Source organism: Typopeltis vanoorti, chromosome 10 (genome assembly GCF_054136105.1).
Source record: "Typopeltis vanoorti isolate ZY-2024b chromosome 10, IOZ_Tvanoo_1.0, whole genome shotgun sequence".
NCBI lineage: Eukaryota > Metazoa > Arthropoda > Arachnida > Uropygi > Thelyphonidae > Typopeltis > Typopeltis vanoorti.
This window is the reverse complement of record NC_143558.1, coordinates 117473555-117490406: the sequence shown is the minus strand read 5'-3', so window position 1 is coordinate 117490406 and position 16852 is coordinate 117473555. Positions and strand designations below refer to the sequence as shown.

The window sequence follows — 16852 nt, the reverse complement described above, 5'->3', positions numbered from 1 at the left end:
TCTGAAAATTTCCTGTATATTAATCTTGTAAAAACCCTTCAGTAATTTGTGTGTCTCAATCATATTGCCCCTTTTCTGCCTGTCAACTAGTATCTGTAACCCACAAATCTTCTACCTGTTTTTTTAAGGTTCATTCCATAGACCTGCTACCATCTTGGTCACTCACCTCTTGATCCTCTGCACTTCTTCCTCATTGCCAAGAAACCTAGTGAATAATCTCTGATTATTCACTAGGTTTTTCAAAAAAAACCTAGTGAACAATCAGAGAAAAAGAGGTGAGCAATTGATCTAACGAAGTTGCAAGTTATAAAGCAACGCGAAGATGGTAAGTCCTTCAATGTGATCGCACATGCCTTCGGATGGTCTCATTCTACAGTGACAAATCAGAGAAAAAGAGGTGAGCAATTGATCTAACGAAGTTGCAAGTTATAAAGCAACGAGAAGATGGTAAGTCCTTCAATGTGATCGCACATGCCTTCGGATGGTCTCATTCTACAGTGACAACCATTTTGAAAAATAAGGATAAACTCATAGATGCTGTGAAAGGATCTGCTTCCATTAAATCGTCGACAGTGACAAAGCAATGGCAAGGTCCTATCAGTGATATGGAAAAGCATCATGGATAGAGGACCTGAACCAAAAGCGCATATCCCTTAGCACTATGACCATAACCGCTAAATTTGTCTTCAACATGTTGAAGGAGAAAGCAGGATCCGATTACGACTACGAATTCAACTGTTCTTCCGATTGGTTCATGAGATTCAAGGAGTTCTGTACTGCATAATATGAAAATATATGGTGAATCTGCAAGTGCCGATGAGAAGCCTGCTAAGGCGCATGTGGAAAAATTGGATAAAATTATTCCGGAGGAAAATTATTTGCCACAGCAAATATTTAATATGGATGAGACTTCCTTGGTTTGATAAAAAATGCCCGAGTGGATATTCATCCACAAAAAGCTAAAATTTATGCCTAGTTTCAAAGCTGTTAAAGACCATTTTACGATTCTGTTAGTGGATAATATGGCTGATATAAACTGAAACCATTTGTGATATGGCACAGTGAGAATCCACGAGCCTTCAAACACATTAGGAAACATACTCTTCCGGTTCATTATTGGAGCAATAAGAAATCATGGATGACTCAAAAATTGTTTCCGGATGCCTTAATCAACTATTATGCGAGTGAAATCGAAAACTATTGGGTGAAAGAAAATGTAGAATTCAAAATTTAATTAATTCTAAATAATGTTCCAGCTCATCCATCTTATATCGGAGATCTTCACCAAGTTCAAGGTCATGTTTCTTCCTTCAAACATTACTTCATTGATCCAACCGATGGATCAGGGAGTTCTTGCAGTGTTTAAGGCTTATTATCTACAGAGAACGTTTTCACACGCCATTTCTGCCACTGAAGGAAATAACCAGACTCTCACGCAATTCTAGAAAGCGTTCAATATTTATTATGCTATTAAAAATATTGCTGTGGTTTGGATGAAGTGACCTCTCAATGTATCAGCGGCATAAGCAAAAAAGACATTAAAAAGGTTTGTGCACAATTTTGGAAGTTTTGTAAAAAATAAACACTTTTTTAAATTGAGTGAAGAAACAGTGGACCTCGCAAACAATCTGAATCGAATCTCGAAGTGAATACTGAAAACATAGTTCAACTCACAGAAAGTGCCCGTGAAGAGTTGACCAACAAAGAATTAGTCGAAATTGAGGAACAATGTGTTTTGGAAGAGGAAGAACAAGAAAAGGAAGATTGAAAAGAGAAACAAAGAGGTAGTTAAAAACAATTTACAGTGAAGGGTCTTGCAGAAATGTTCTCTGCAGTTAGCTATGTTCTCAAAATGGCTGAAGACATGAACCCCAATGTTGAAAGCTATTTATTACTAGAAAGGAAAGTAGATGATGCGGTTGCTTGCTGTTAACAAATTTATGATGAAAAGAAGAAAAGGAATAAGCAAAGCACATCGGACATTTTCATCAAAAAAAAAAAAAGGTCACATTCACATAGGGAAGGTAATGAACATGTAATTGTGGAGGAAGATTTGGGTGATTATTCTCCTGTTTTATAGTGGCAGTAACGCAGAGTATACAGTTTTATAAGGTTTAAAAATAAAATGACTGTATACTTATTATGGTTAAATCCCTAATCCCTATAACTGTGTTGATTTAATGTATCGACTTACATCGTGCCGAATGGAACGGAATCCCGACCTAAGTCGAGGGATGACTGTATATAGATAGATTCGGACATAGCTTATATTTTAAATTTAGAAGACAGACTTATTGTGCGATATTCCACTTATAAACAGACTTATTGTGCGATATTCCTGTAGAGCAAACTTTTAATTAATATTATTATGTAATCGTTTTGCATTAATGTTTCTCTTGTAATAAAAACAAAAAAGGAATTGGAGATTTTCTTTTCTTTTCTCTTCTTTTTTTTTTGTCTTATAATCTTCTTATAATTGTCTGTCTTATAATTATAAAGTTAAATATCGCCCCTTATAATTTTGTCTGATAAGGGGCGATATTTAACTGTTTGCCTCAGGGCGGGATCTAATCTGGCGACGACCCTGAACTTCAGTCACACAGTTTCACAGAGTGAATAAGATCACCGATTTCCGAAAGATGGACAACTTTCGCTATACCTCAAGTATTAAATTTGAAAATCGGTTGGTCCGTATTGGAGGTGTTTCATGAGATGACTTGAAGAAGGTATTAAATGTCAGTGGCTTTAGAATGCATTTAAAAGTGAAAAAAAAAATGCAGCAGTATTTGCGGTGGCTTTTACGTGCTAATATATCTACTTATTATATTATAGTTACGTTTCATATTATAATCAATGATTAATCAACTTTGTGTGTGTGTATGTGGCAAATAGTAGTTTTTTTTTGTTTTTTTTCCCTCCTCGATAAACTTCGGTTCTCATCCTGTAAAACACACAGAACGAGAACTCACGCAATTAACAGACATAATATTCTAATTTTCTTTCTCTTTGACCATAGCAATAATAACAATAAAACTCCTCTCCTCTTTGAGTGTTATTCTTCTTGATTAGTATAACAAAGTTATTAAAATTTTGTGAGGAAGGCAGTTGGTAATCGGTGGTTTCCCGGCTCTTTCGTGAGAGTGCTTCTGAATTGCTATTGGTTCCTAAAATTGATCACATGATAATCTCAGTCCAATATACCACACTATTTGAAATCTTGATATTTATATATATTGTATTCAACTTGACTTAATTGTGTGTTAAAATGTTGACTGTTTTATATGAATTTATAGGCGGGTGTTTAGAGGGTATTATATAATCGGAAATTCAGATGGAAATTAAAGAGGCTATTCAGAGGCTGTGTAGATGTTTGAGCAGTCACGGCTTTTCTGAGATTGAACCGGAGACATTTCGTCAAGGGAAATTTAATCGCGAGTCTGGGGTAAGGTGGTTCTGAAATTTATTTATAAAGCACGTTTTTTTTTTCTTTCTTTAATCCGCAAAACAACCCCCCCCACCCCCTACACGTATACGAAACTATAGAGCCGTAGAAAAACTACACTGACCTTCACGCTTAATAAGTTCCGAGTCCAGTGTTCATAAACTTGGGGACTTCTGAGGGCGTGATAATATATATATATATATATATATATATATATATATATATATATATATATATATATATATATATATTATCTTCTGATGTAAATTTAAAATTTCTATTACAAATAAGCTCCAAAACATTTGGGGAACCTGTCATACTTTCTCATCACTGCGCAGATCATGCCAAGCACAATCCAATATTTGCACATGCTTTGCTTTGAACTCATTCACAGGCATGCACCTACAATATACTCTCCATAGCAAAAAATCTCCGTTTCCAATGGTGGCCCCTAGTTCTTGCGTCACCTTACCTGATCTGAAAAATTTCCTCTATATTAATCTTGTAAAAACCCTTCAGTAATTTGTGTGTCTCAATCATATTGCCCCTTTTCTGCCTGTCAACCAGTATCTGTAACCCACAAATCTTCTACCTGTTCTTATAAGGTTCATTCCATAGACCTACTACCATCTTGGTCACTCACCTCTTGATCCTCTGCACTTCTTCCTCATTGCCAAGAAACCCCAGGTGACCAGATCTGCATGCAGTAGTCAAGATGGGTTCTTTTCAAGGATCAATAAAGAGGAATAATAACCTGCTTGTCTCTGCTCGTGAAAGTATTGCTCAGTAACCAAGTAATCTGATGAGCTGCTTTTGCGATGTGCCCATGAAATTTTAACTCCCTATCCACTGGTACTGAAATCTCTGGTTTCATCAGTTTCCTGAAGTGCAGTTCCATCAATGTGGTATACAGCTGGTAATCTTTTCATCCCAAAATTCATAACCTTCCACTTTGCCACATTAAACTGATATCCATTCTCTTTTGCCCAGATTGCCAGTATTTCCAAATCATCTTGTAAAATTTTAACATCATCTGTATTAATTGTTTTTGTTTTAGTCTAAAACAAGAAATAACAATAATAGACAAAATCCAAGAAAGAAGACTGCAATTGTTTGGCTATTTGACCAGAATGGGAACAGAAAGCCGTGAATACAATGATGGAAGGTAAAAGATCCAAAGGACAGCCCAGAATATAATGGATATACAAAATAAAAGAGGACTTGAAAACCAAATCACAACAAGCGACACCAAACTGGACAGAATTGTTTGGACTCTCCCAGGACAGACAGAAGTGGAAAGAGTTCATTCATCCTCATCATCATCCACATAGATGATGGAAGAGAGAAGAAGTATTAACTGTTGCTGTACCTAACTTTGCATCATTGGTAAACAACAGAACAGTTCCTCTCAGATTCTTTAATATATTATTAAAGTACAAGTTAAACAGCAGTAGTCCACAAATATAGCCCTGTGGCATGCCACTAATCACAGATCTCCTGGACTATACTCCTGAATAAATTGCTCTCTGATATCTCTTCATCAACCATCCTCTTATCCACCTCATTAACCCTATGTCCATCCCCATGTGCTGCAGTTTATTGGTTAGAATTCCATGTAGTAACCTGTCAAAGGCTTTGCAAAGTCTAGCAGTATCACTGTAAAACCCATTACTTTTATCCAATTTAGCTGTCAGTGTATTATAAAATGATAGCTATAACAGACCTGACCAGGTCTGAAAAATTTCCTCAGTATTAATCTTGTGAAAACCCTTCAGTAATTTTAGCTAAATAAAATAACACCTTTTAGCAAAAAAAAACAAAAAAACAAAACAAAACATGAACTATAAAGTCACTTATGTAAGTAGTAATTGGTTTACGACAGCATTCATTTGGTATTTATCACATTCATGTTGAGTGAATGTCAAGTTCATAATTTTGTGGTATTCAATCTGTGGTATACCAAAAGAATAGAAGTCAAATGTAATTTTAGCTAAATAAAATAACACCTTTTAGCAAAAAAAACAAAAAAACAAAACAAAACATGAACTATAAAGTCACTTATGTAAGTAGTAATTGGTTTACGACAGCATTCATTTGGTATTTATCACATTCATGTTGAGTGAATGTCAAGTTCATAATTTTGTGGTATTCAATCTGTGGTATACCAAAAGAATAGAAGTCGAATGTCCACAGTTAGCTGTGATATCGACAACTAGATAGCAGTGAGTCATGTAGAGGTACTTTTATTTAATATTTCAAATACCCATAGGTTATTATGGAAGATGTCATTTGCATTTGGAAATTAATTCCTGGTCATTAAAATTCTTATATTAAAATTTGGCAGTTGTGACACCTGTGAAAAGGAAATCAGGTAACTAAAAATATATTGAATGGACTGAGAATAAACTTAGAGTAATGAATACAATGAAGAATGCTAATGAAGGGGAAGATTCAGTTTTCATCTGTACTGATGTTTAGCAGATAATCAGCACCTTAAAAATTGTGCTTTATTTTCTCATTTCTGTACTTTACATAATCACGATTTTAAAGATGAACAGTAGCAATCAGTAAAGTTGTTTCAGGGTGTATATATTCCTAAATAATTTAGTAATTCTGTTGGGGTTAGAAACACTAAGGAATTAGGCTTTTCTGTAAACCACTGTGTTGATGTCATGAAAAAAAATCAAAATGGGTGCCCAGATCTTTGTAAACATTTTATATATATTTTTTCTTTTCAAAGAGCATTAAGCTCAAGAAGGGGGGGGGAACCTGTAATAAGCACGGGGACCATGTGCATGTAATATACATCTATTATATTATATTATATTATCTGTAGACTGGTTTCTTTTTTTCTTGATGCTATTAGAGTATTTGAGGGCTAGGGGTGAATCTTTCCTACTTTGCTTATAATAAATTTCATGCTGCATCTGTTGTCGTGCAGAATAATCAGAGTCGCATTCATTGCTTAGGCAGAGTGTCCTGTTCGAGAAGTATATTACAGTCTCCAACAGAAGTCAGTGATATTGTGAATGAGGAATACAAAAGGTATAGGATTAATCTTATAGGGGAATTTTACATAGACATATGGGATGTTTTTGGTCTACAGATTGGTACTCTTGGTATTGTCTGTGAAGAGATGGATAGGTATAAAATTGACATCCTGGAAATTACAGAGACCAGATGGAATGGAGAAAACTATTTCAAATGACAGGATGGTAAGCTAGTTGTTAATTCAGGAGATGACTCAAAGCATAATAGGGTGACTGATACTGAAGACAGGTCAAGCAAGAATCTTTCGTAGTTATAATCCCATTAATGACAGGATAGTTTGTATTAGATTTAAAGCTCATCCTACCATGGATGAAAAGAGTGAAGAATTCTATGAAAACTTGGATTGTTTTGGACTGCCTACCAAGGAGAGATGTACTTTATATTTTTTGGGGGACTTTAATGCAAAAGTGGGAAAGAGTATGAGATTTAGGCCTGAGTGCAACATGTTTAGTCTGGGTTGAATGCAACATTTGTGAAAGACTGTTGGAATTAGCCCATGCAAACAGATTAGTTATTACTTGGACATCTAACATTGATAGGTTCAAAGCACCAGATTGATGACATCCTGGCTCTCCAATACAATGGTGGAAGACGAACATTTCTGATGTGCATATTTATCCTGGAGCAGATGGTGATACAGACCATCAGCTAGTAAGAGCCAAAGTAAGACTAAGACACTGAAACTTTCCAAGTCAGGCATGTCTCACTAGACTGGATGTCAGAGTAATCCTAGTGGGTTCACAGAAGAAACATCAACTCGGATTATCGTTTTGAAACTAGTGAGTAGATCTCACAGAAATGCTTTGGGAAGGAGTCAAGGTTATAATACAAGATACAGCTAAGAAGTACCTTGGCCCATTATAAAGACTAAGAGACCCATAGAAGTTGGATTTTTTTTTTCCCCCACTTGGTTAGACTATAATAAATTTAGTTTAATCCTTTATCCAAGCGTAAGCAAACAAAGTTTGCACCTAAAGTATCTTCTGGACCGAGGCAACTTGTGGTAAAGGTGGACTAAGCTCTCATCACTTGTCTTAGTATCTCCCATAATGCAAAGCACATCTCCTTGCAGACATGTATAATGCTATTTGTTAAGGGAAAAGCCACGATCCAGACTGGTTTCAACCTTTATTGAGGTCTTGTCAGTGTGAGCCAGACCCAGAGGTGGCAATACTAAGACAGGGAGATACTAAGACAAGTGATGAGAGCTTAGTTAACCTTTACCACGAGTTGCCCCAATTCTGAATATACTTTAGGTGCAAACTTTGTTTGCTTACGCTTGGGTAAAGGATTAAACTAAATTTATTATTAGACCCATACATATGAGATGCAACATGGGGTCTAATCGAAAGAAGGTGGCTGGAAAAACAGACACAGGAGGGACTGAAGAATATAAGAGATTACATAGAGAAGTCAGAAGTGCCATCAAGCAGGACAAAGAAAAGTTTTGTGCTAATAAAAGTGAAGGGATAGAGTTCCAGATGAAGAGGCACAGTTATAAAATGATGTTTTGTTAAGTTCATGACCTAAAGCAAAAGTTTAAGCTCCAATTTGAATGTCATCAAAGACAGGAATAGAGCGGTACTAACAGAAGAACTGGAAATCAAAAACAGATGTGAAGAATACTCTGAGGAACTGTACAACAGAGGATAAAGAATATTTGGAGGACCCCTCTCACCAGGAAAAAATTTTATTTTCAACCTCCTCCACTTAGGCATGAGGTTGAAAGAGCAGTCAAACAGCTTAATAGCTATAAGGCCCAGTAAGGTGCAGTTGGAATACCAGCGGAGTTAATTAAGGCTACAGGGGATGGTGGGATAAGAGTGTTTTTCATAGATTGATTACAAGGATATGGGAGACTGGAAGTTGTTGGTTTTCTTACCACTACATAAGGGAGATATGAAGGATTGCAAGAACTATAGAACTATTAATTTAATATCTCATGCAAGCAAGATTTTATTAAAGATCATTCTAAATAGGATTGAAGCCAAAGTTTAGGCAGAGATGCCTGAGGAACAAGCAAGTTTTAGGGAAGGTAAGGGTATCTAATCTAGATACCCTTCTAAAGGATCTAGAGATTAGATCCTTTGCTTTAGACAAATCATAGAAAAAAAGTTTAAAGAATTGAGACTCCCTATGGAAAGTAAAGAAAAGAATGGGGTTACCTCCACACACTATCAGGCTGATAGCTAACTTGTACAGGGAGCAAGAAGCCACAGTAAGACCCGGCATTGGATTAACTTATTGGCTTCAAGTCAGAAAGGGAGTTAGGCAAGAATGTGTACTTTCTCCTCACTTTTTTAGTATCTATGCTGAGGACATCATGCATGTAGCATTGGATGAGCTCAAACAGGAATTAGGATAGGCAGTAGATTAATCAGTAATCTGAGGTATGCTGATGATACAGTACTCTTTCTATAATGACTTGTCATTACAGAAAGAGTATTTTGACAAATTCTTGACAAAGCTAATAATACAGTACTAATGATGACAAAGCTAATAATGATACAGTACTCTTCTGTAATGACAAGTCATTACAGAAAGAGTATTTTGACAAATTCTTGACAAAGCTAATGAGATCAAAAAGAACAGTGGACTTGAGCTCAATCCTAGCAAGTCAAAGATTATGGTTCTCAAACGAAATACAGATGGAAATTCTTGAAAAACAAGTGTACTTTAATAGAGAAAGAACTGAGGAAGTCAGCAAGTTCAAGTACCTGGGCTTCATTCTTAATGTGAAGAATTGCTGTTCAGAGGACATCAGAAGAAGATTAGGAATAGCTATAACAACAGTCAGAACAAGTCTGATGGAGAAAAAGATAGCTGCTTTTGAGATGTGGTATTGCAGAAAGCTGTTGAGGATATTTTATACTAAAGGATGGACAAATGGATCGATACTATAAAGGATCAGTAAAACTTTAAGGCTCATTAAGTGATGTTGACAGAAGAAAGTTGAAGTATTTTGGACCGTTGAAAGGATGGAAGGAGGACTTCTCAGAACAGTAATAGAAGACACAGTTCCTGGAAAAAAAGAGGAAGGAGTAGATTTGAATTATCTTCAGAGAGTTAGACTCCAGAAAAGCATAAAAACTGGACCACAGGTGTGACACATCACCAAGTATCTGAGTGACCATACCGCCTCTGTTGATGTGCAATAAACAGATGGATGGACCATGTGCAGATAGTATTTTAATTCATGAAGGGGAAAAAGCAAACAAATAAGAACATATTTATAAATTATAATTAACAAAGAAGTTCTGAAAAATTGCATTTTTCAGAACTTCTTTGTTAGTTATAATTGCAAATGCACATTGGTATCACTTTTTTATCATTTTTGAGTGTAGCTCACTAATATAAGTTCTCAGTTTGTCAGCTCTGTCAATATTTATTAATGTTAGACATGTAAATGTCTCAAATGCTAATAAACTTAACCACTTAATTGTGTATAGTGTACTGATTCAAAGCAGTTCAAAAATTTCAATTCTTGAATATCTTTGCCACTTACAAGTACAGCCATGTTGTCATATGCAGAACGAAATAATTTTTTTTCTTCTTAGGAATGTCAAAAAGTTTATAAACGTGTAATGCAGACAAAATATAAATGGAAAAATTTTGAATGAAAATGTTAGATGCACTATTGAAAATAAATCTTATTTAAAAAGAGTTAACTACCTCTCAATTATCCTTTTCAATTAGGTAATTAATTTACTGGTCAGTTAACTCATGCTAAGGTATTCAAGATACCAATTAATTTTATGTAAACTTGGTTTTTAATCCTATTTTCCAAGTAAGCAAACAGACAAGAAAGTCAAGTTTGCACTTGCAAGTAGTGCAAGTCCAAGGCAACTCTTGGTAGTGCCAGTCGAGGCAACTCGTGGTAAATGTGGATAAAGCTCTAATCACTTTCCTTAGTATTTTTTCCTTAATGTAAAGCACATCCCCTTGCGGAGATGTATGATGCTAAACATTAAAGGCAATGGTCACAACCCATACCGGTTTCGACCTTTATTGAGGTCTCTTCAGTGGGAGCCAGACCTGAAAATGCTAAGGATGAAGTAATGCAGAGCTCATTATGTATTTTACCAAAACAAGTAAAGGTGCTTTGACCTTATAAATATGAAATCTCAGTATGAGAGATAGATGTAGAAAGTTTTTTAACTTGGGTATATTATGTATTCAAGATACCAAGTAATTTTATGTAAACTTGGTTTTTAATCCTATTTCCCAAGTAAGCAAACAGACAAGAAATTTCTCGTCTGTTTGCTTACTTGGGAAATAGGATTAAAAACCAAGTTTATATAAAATTACTTGGTATCTTGAATACATAATATACCCAAGTTAAAAAAACTTTCCTCATGCTAAGGTAAAAAGTTATGTACATGTTCTGGGAGTCATTTGACCCCTTTCTTCTCGTTCAGTCTCCTCATGTCTGAGGACTCGTGATCCTTGCCACAATGTCTTTCCATTTCTTTGTCTTTTGGTGCAGAGTAGTGAACTCCAAAGTAAGTCTGGTGATCTGTTTAATTTGTTCCGACCATCTTGGGCTTAGGCATCCTCTTTTTTTTTTTTTTGTCCTTCCACTTAGTCCTGGATGATAAGTTTTTCCAGGTTGTCATTTTTATGTCTTGAAATGTGACCAAAATATTTGAGAATTCTTTCATTTACAATGTTACATTGCTGACTCTTGAGTTATAGTTGACGTATAGTTTCATTAAGACCTTTTGTCCATCCAGGAGACTCTCAGCATCCTTCTCCAACACCACATCTTGAAGCTGTTTATCTTGTCCATATCTTTCTTGCTGAGTGTTGAAGATTCAATGCTATAAATGAAAATTGAAAACACCAAGCTATTGATCAGCCTTGATTTAGTGGTGATAGAAATGTTTCTGTCTTTCCATATTTTCTGTAATTGCACCATTGCTGACCTTCCCATGGGAATTCTTTTAATTTTTGGTTGGCATCTACTCTTGGTGCTTACTAAAGCTCCAAGGTAAGTGAATTCATCCACCTTCTCAAAGTCAATATTGTGGGTGAAATTGTCATTTTCATCTATGTCTGTGTATTTTGTTTTATCATAATTAATTCTTAAACCATATATCAGGCTTTCCCATTCAACTGTTTTAATGAGGCACTTCAGTTCTCCTTTGCTGCTGGCAACAAGAATGGTATGGGCAGCGTACCTAAGATCATTTATCTTTTTGCCCCCAACTGAGAAACCACTAGCGTCCGTTAAGTGCCTTTCTCATATCGTATTCTCCATAAAGATTGCATAGATCAGGGGAGAGTATTCATTCTTGTCTCCCACCTTTCTCGACATTGAACCACTGAGATGCTTTTCTATCCATCTTACCGCAGCCCAGTTCTTTTCATATTCTCTCATATGCAAGGGATATTAAATTCTAGAGCCTTTTCAACCAAGTGCCTTAGATTAGAAATTTGATCTTTGGTTCCACATCCTTTTCTGAAACTTGCCTGTTCTGTAGGACGTTGTTGCTCGACATATTTATTTTTATTTTTTTTTATTTTGTGACACATTCAAGGAGTCCATAGACTCATTGAGGGAGGACACCTACTCCACAGCTCTCCGTCTCCACCACTTCATCCACCAACTACATCAAAACTCTACTACCATCATCATCTACATCAACGCCATCTACTGCCAACCACCACGACCACTAGTATTTTTTTTTGTCTGTAAATTGTGTGTGTTCTGAAGGGCTGATTTGTCTGTATGCAGGATGAAAAACCCGAGTTTCCAGGAGAAAAAGACCCTGCTACCTCCGTATCTTTCTTTAATAATATAGAGAAGAATTTTGCTTGCATTGGAGATCATAGCTAAGTTCTATAATTATTACATCATTGACATTTCCTTTTTTATGTATTGAGATAAAAATGGATTTTACCCAATCATCTGGCCAATCTCCTGTTTCCAAGATTTTATTACAAATTTTTCTGATTTCAATTCCAATGGGTCCTAGACATGTGAGAAGTTCGCTTGGTGTTTAGTCACAGCCTGGAGTTTCCCTTTTCTGAGTTTTTTTTTAGAACTTCTTCAACCTCTTTTAAAATGCCAGGTTCCTTATGGAAGTCTCTGGTGTTTTCTTTGTATAGATTTGAGCAATAGTCTTTCCATCTCTTAAGGATGTCTGTTGGATCAGTATGAATATGATTGTTGACATCTGCTATACTTGAATGCTCTGGTTTAAATTTTCTAATCAGCAGCCTTATTTTGCTAAATAGGTCTTTGGTTTGATTTTGATTTGAGTGATCTTCAATTTCCCTGCATATGTTATTGATAAAGTTGTTTTTATCTTTAGTGCAAAGTTTTTTGATGATCTTGGATAACAATCTATAGATCCATATCATCTTCTGTTGGAAGTCCTTTTGACTTTATTTCTCTTCCTTTCTTGACTTGTTTCAGAGTTTTTATTTCATATCCAGGGGTGTTGATTCTGGATTTTTTTGGCTGTGTTGATTTTGCAGTTTCCAGTAATATTATAATAAATTTTTCAATTTATTTTGATTTTATCTTAAAGTTCTTCTGGGGTTGTTTCATCAGAGTAATTCCCTAGTTCTAGAAATTTATTTTCCACTTTAATGCTATATGTCTCAGTAATTCCTGTCAAGTCTAATCTGGGGAACATGTTATGTTATTTGTTTTCAAACATACTGTATTTTCATATCAGCAATGAGGAGTTGCTGATCAGAGCCACAATCATCTCTAGGAAATGCTTTAACATTTTTCATCATAGACTTTCATATTTTGTTAATATTTGACCCCACTTAAGACCAATTAACTGAGGATCAGATAACTGAATGATTACTGCATTTTTGATGAAGAGATTGACAAAATGATATTATGCAACTTTGCCATTCTAGGATTAATAAACGGAATGAACAAGTGGGTCATGATAATATTCAAAGATCAAAGCATACAATAAGTTGACTTCGACTATTTATGATCCATTTGAAAAATTTTGGAACCACTTAAGAAAGAATCAATAAAATCTAGTGAAGTCTGGACAAAAATAGATTGATGCGATCAGTGTTCAAAATATCAATAGAAATAATAATCCTTGCTGTCTTTAATTTTGTAGTTAAGGGTTTCTCCCTTAGAAAGAATGAATTGATTTTTTTTTTTCTTGATCAGTTGGAGGTTATAGCTGTTAGGAAAGCACTTGGGGAGAAGGCTCTTTCAGGTTTAAATGGATTGGAGTGCATAATAGCTGAAGTAACTTAGATCATTGTGTTATGTCTGGTAATTGCAGGTGTTCTTCAGGCTGATTTGCTTCTTCTCCTTCAATCCATCTACAGAGACAGATGGATTGAAGGAGAAGCTGGTTCAGTGGGTTTGCACTTTTAATGCAAAGGATATTGGCAGCACTGTTTTCACGCTCTGGGCATAGTCAATTTGCATATGTTGTGCATTTCAGTGTACACCCTCTGTCCAAAAAGAAACCAAACTTTTTGAAAATAGAAGAAACTAGTGGCGCCACCTGTTGTATCTTTTTGTTGTCGAAAGTGGCAACCTTCATTAATGTTGTGTCAACTGTTTATGACATTTGTTTCATTAGAAGTCAAGTTATAGTGCCAAGTGTGACAGTGTGTTTTGACAAACAGCCGGAAAATGAGTTTCAAACAGAGAGCTGCGATTGACTTTTGTGTTAAACTTGGTAAACGTTTTACCGAAACGCATCAAATGCTTCAAAAAGCATATGGTGATGAATGCTTATCCCGTACTGAAGTTGTACCACTTAAACAAGTGGTTTAAGTGATTTCAAAGTGGTCGTGAGATGCTTGAGGACGACAAAAAGCCGGGCCACCCAAAAAACTGGACTGAGCGAAGTTAACATCCAAAAAGTGCTGATTTCATCAAAGAAAACCCGAAATCGTCTGTGAGATTGATTGAAGATGAATTGGGGATTCCAAAATCAACTGTGCACAACATTTTGACCGAGAGTTTGGGCATTCGTAAATCGAATTCGCGATTTGTTCTCCACAAGTTGACCGATGACCAAAAAATAAAAAATGTATTGAATTGAACACTGCAAGGACCTCATTAAAACTGCTCATAAGGACTCAAACTTCCTTGAAATGATTGTTACTGGTGACAAAATGTGATGTTTTGAGTATGAGCCCAAAACAATCGCCAGAGTGCTGAGTAGAGACCACCAGAAGAGGGACATCTGAAAAAAAGTCGCTTGGAGAAGTCAAAAGTAAAGACAATGCTGATTTGTTTCTACGATTCCAAGGGCATTATCCACAAAGAATTCGTTACGCCTGGCCAAACAGTCAATGGTGAGTTTTATCTCGAAGTTTTGAAGTGATTGATAGCGAGAATTTGTCGCGTACGGCATGAATATTGTGATGCTGGCAGCTGGTCACTTTTGCACAATAATGCACCATCTCATCGTTTGAACATTGTGAGACAGTTTTTGAGCAAAAACCAAGTTTGTGTGTTGTATCACTCGCCATATTTACCTGATTTAGCACCCTGTGACTTCTTTCTCTTCCCCCGACTTCATTTGCCGATGAAAGGAAAGCGATACGACACCATTGAAAACGTTCAAGCGGCAGTAACCACGACCCTCAACGGTATCCCAAAAACCGATATAAAAAAACTCATTTAACGAATTAATTGACCTTGCCAAATGCTATATCAAAGCTGAGAGAGAGTATATTGATTGAAATAAATGATTTGAATAATTATAATTGGCCTGTGTTTTATTTTCTATCAAAAGTTCAGTTTCTTTTTGGACAGAGGGTGTATGCTGAGAATGAAGGTAGAATATTTTTTTTTTCTTGGACCAATAACACCTGTTTTTGATGCATGGCATGGATAGTGGGAGAAATTTTGACTGGAGTGGGAAATGAATGCCTTCATTCTTATGAGAATTTTTGCAAATCATACAGCTAGTGTCAAGATCCGGAGAGTAGAAGCTGTAATCTGACCATACGCATGTTTTGGAGGGGTTAATCCTACTTAGTGCTGTTATAGTGCCATTGGATATATGGTTAAATGGCTGAGTGAATGTATTCTGTGGGAGGGGAGAGATGATTTCTACTGAATACCTTAAGGGAGAAATGTTGAGTAAGTCCTGTCCTATCAAGTGTCACCTCCATCCAGGAAGTTAACTATTATGGATGCATACCTAAGGTCCATAATATTAGAGTAAAAAAATAGATGGTGAATCTCTTCTATCTATATGGGGAAACTAGAACTACCAAGGAGGGGGGGGGGAGTGGATATGCGGAAATCAGTGAGACAGTTGAGTGTAAGAATATATATAATGTACCCGAGCCAGTACTAAAGACAAGTAATCGGAATGGGAGTTAGAATAACGCATCAAGATAGGGGTGGGACAACGGGACCTCTGCATTTCATGTATACTAATGCCAGGAGTATTAGGAATAAGATGGAAGAATTTTTGGCCTTGGTTTACTCTTCCTGGCCACAGGTTATTGGCATTAGTGAAACATGGCTGACGGCAGAGGATATAGTTAGTGGGATAGAATGTGTAGATTATAGTGTGTTTAGGAGGGACAGAGAGAATAAAATGGGGGAAGGAGTATTATTGATGATAGCTGATGAACGCAGCCAAGGAGAATTGAAGTTGTATTGCAGGATAGTGAAAAGTGCTCATTTAAGGCTATTTGGTGTGAGATTGTGACTAGCAGAACAAAATATACAGTTGGGTGCTGTTATAGACCAGGTGATGGAATAGATGGTGGAGATAGTATGCATAAACAAATTCATGAAATGAGTGGAAGGAGGGTAATTATTATGGGGGATTTTAATTATGGTAACATTGATTGGAAGGAGGAGAGGACACATGTGAGGAAGGAACTGGAATTTATTCAATTATTAAGGGATAACTATCTGAGACAGCATGTAATAGAAAATACTATGGGTTTGAGTGCTTGACCTGGTAATAGCATCTGAGAATTTGACTGTAATGAATATGACCATGTTGCCACCTACTGGTGAGAGTGATCATAAGGTCTTGACCTGGGAGGTGGCTAAAGGTGTGGAATTTTCAATTAAGACAGGGTATATGTGGAATTACTGTGCTGACAAGTATGACAACCTTAGGAGATTGCTTGCCAGCACAGTAATTCCACATATACCCTGTCTTAATTGAAAATTCCACACCTTTAGCCACCTCCCAGGTCAAGACCTTATGATCACTCTCACCAGTAGGTGGCAACATGGTCATATTCATTACAGTCAAATTCTCAGAATGCTATTACCAGGTCAAGCACTCAAACTCATAGTATTTTCTATTACATGCTGTCTCAGATAGTTATCCCTTAATAATTGAATAAAATCCAGTTCCTTCCTCACATGTGTCCTCTCCT

At 36.2% G+C, this 16852-nt stretch overlaps 1 protein-coding gene across 2 annotated transcripts in view; it reads left to right on the top strand.

Moving 5' to 3' along the window:
* The first annotated feature begins 3238 nt into the window (after window positions 1-3238).
* Window positions 3239-16852, top strand: part of LOC150102728 (tubulin epsilon and delta complex protein 1-like) — a 220276-nt gene continuing 206662 nt past the window's right edge. For both annotated transcript variants that reach the window (XM_090399399.1, XM_090399398.1), the window contains exon 1: window positions 3239-3442. In XM_090399399.1, the coding sequence (XP_090255525.1) occupies window positions 3332-3442 (111 nt within the window). In that variant the 5' untranslated portion in view covers window positions 3239-3331. The remainder of the gene's footprint in view (window positions 3443-16852) is intronic.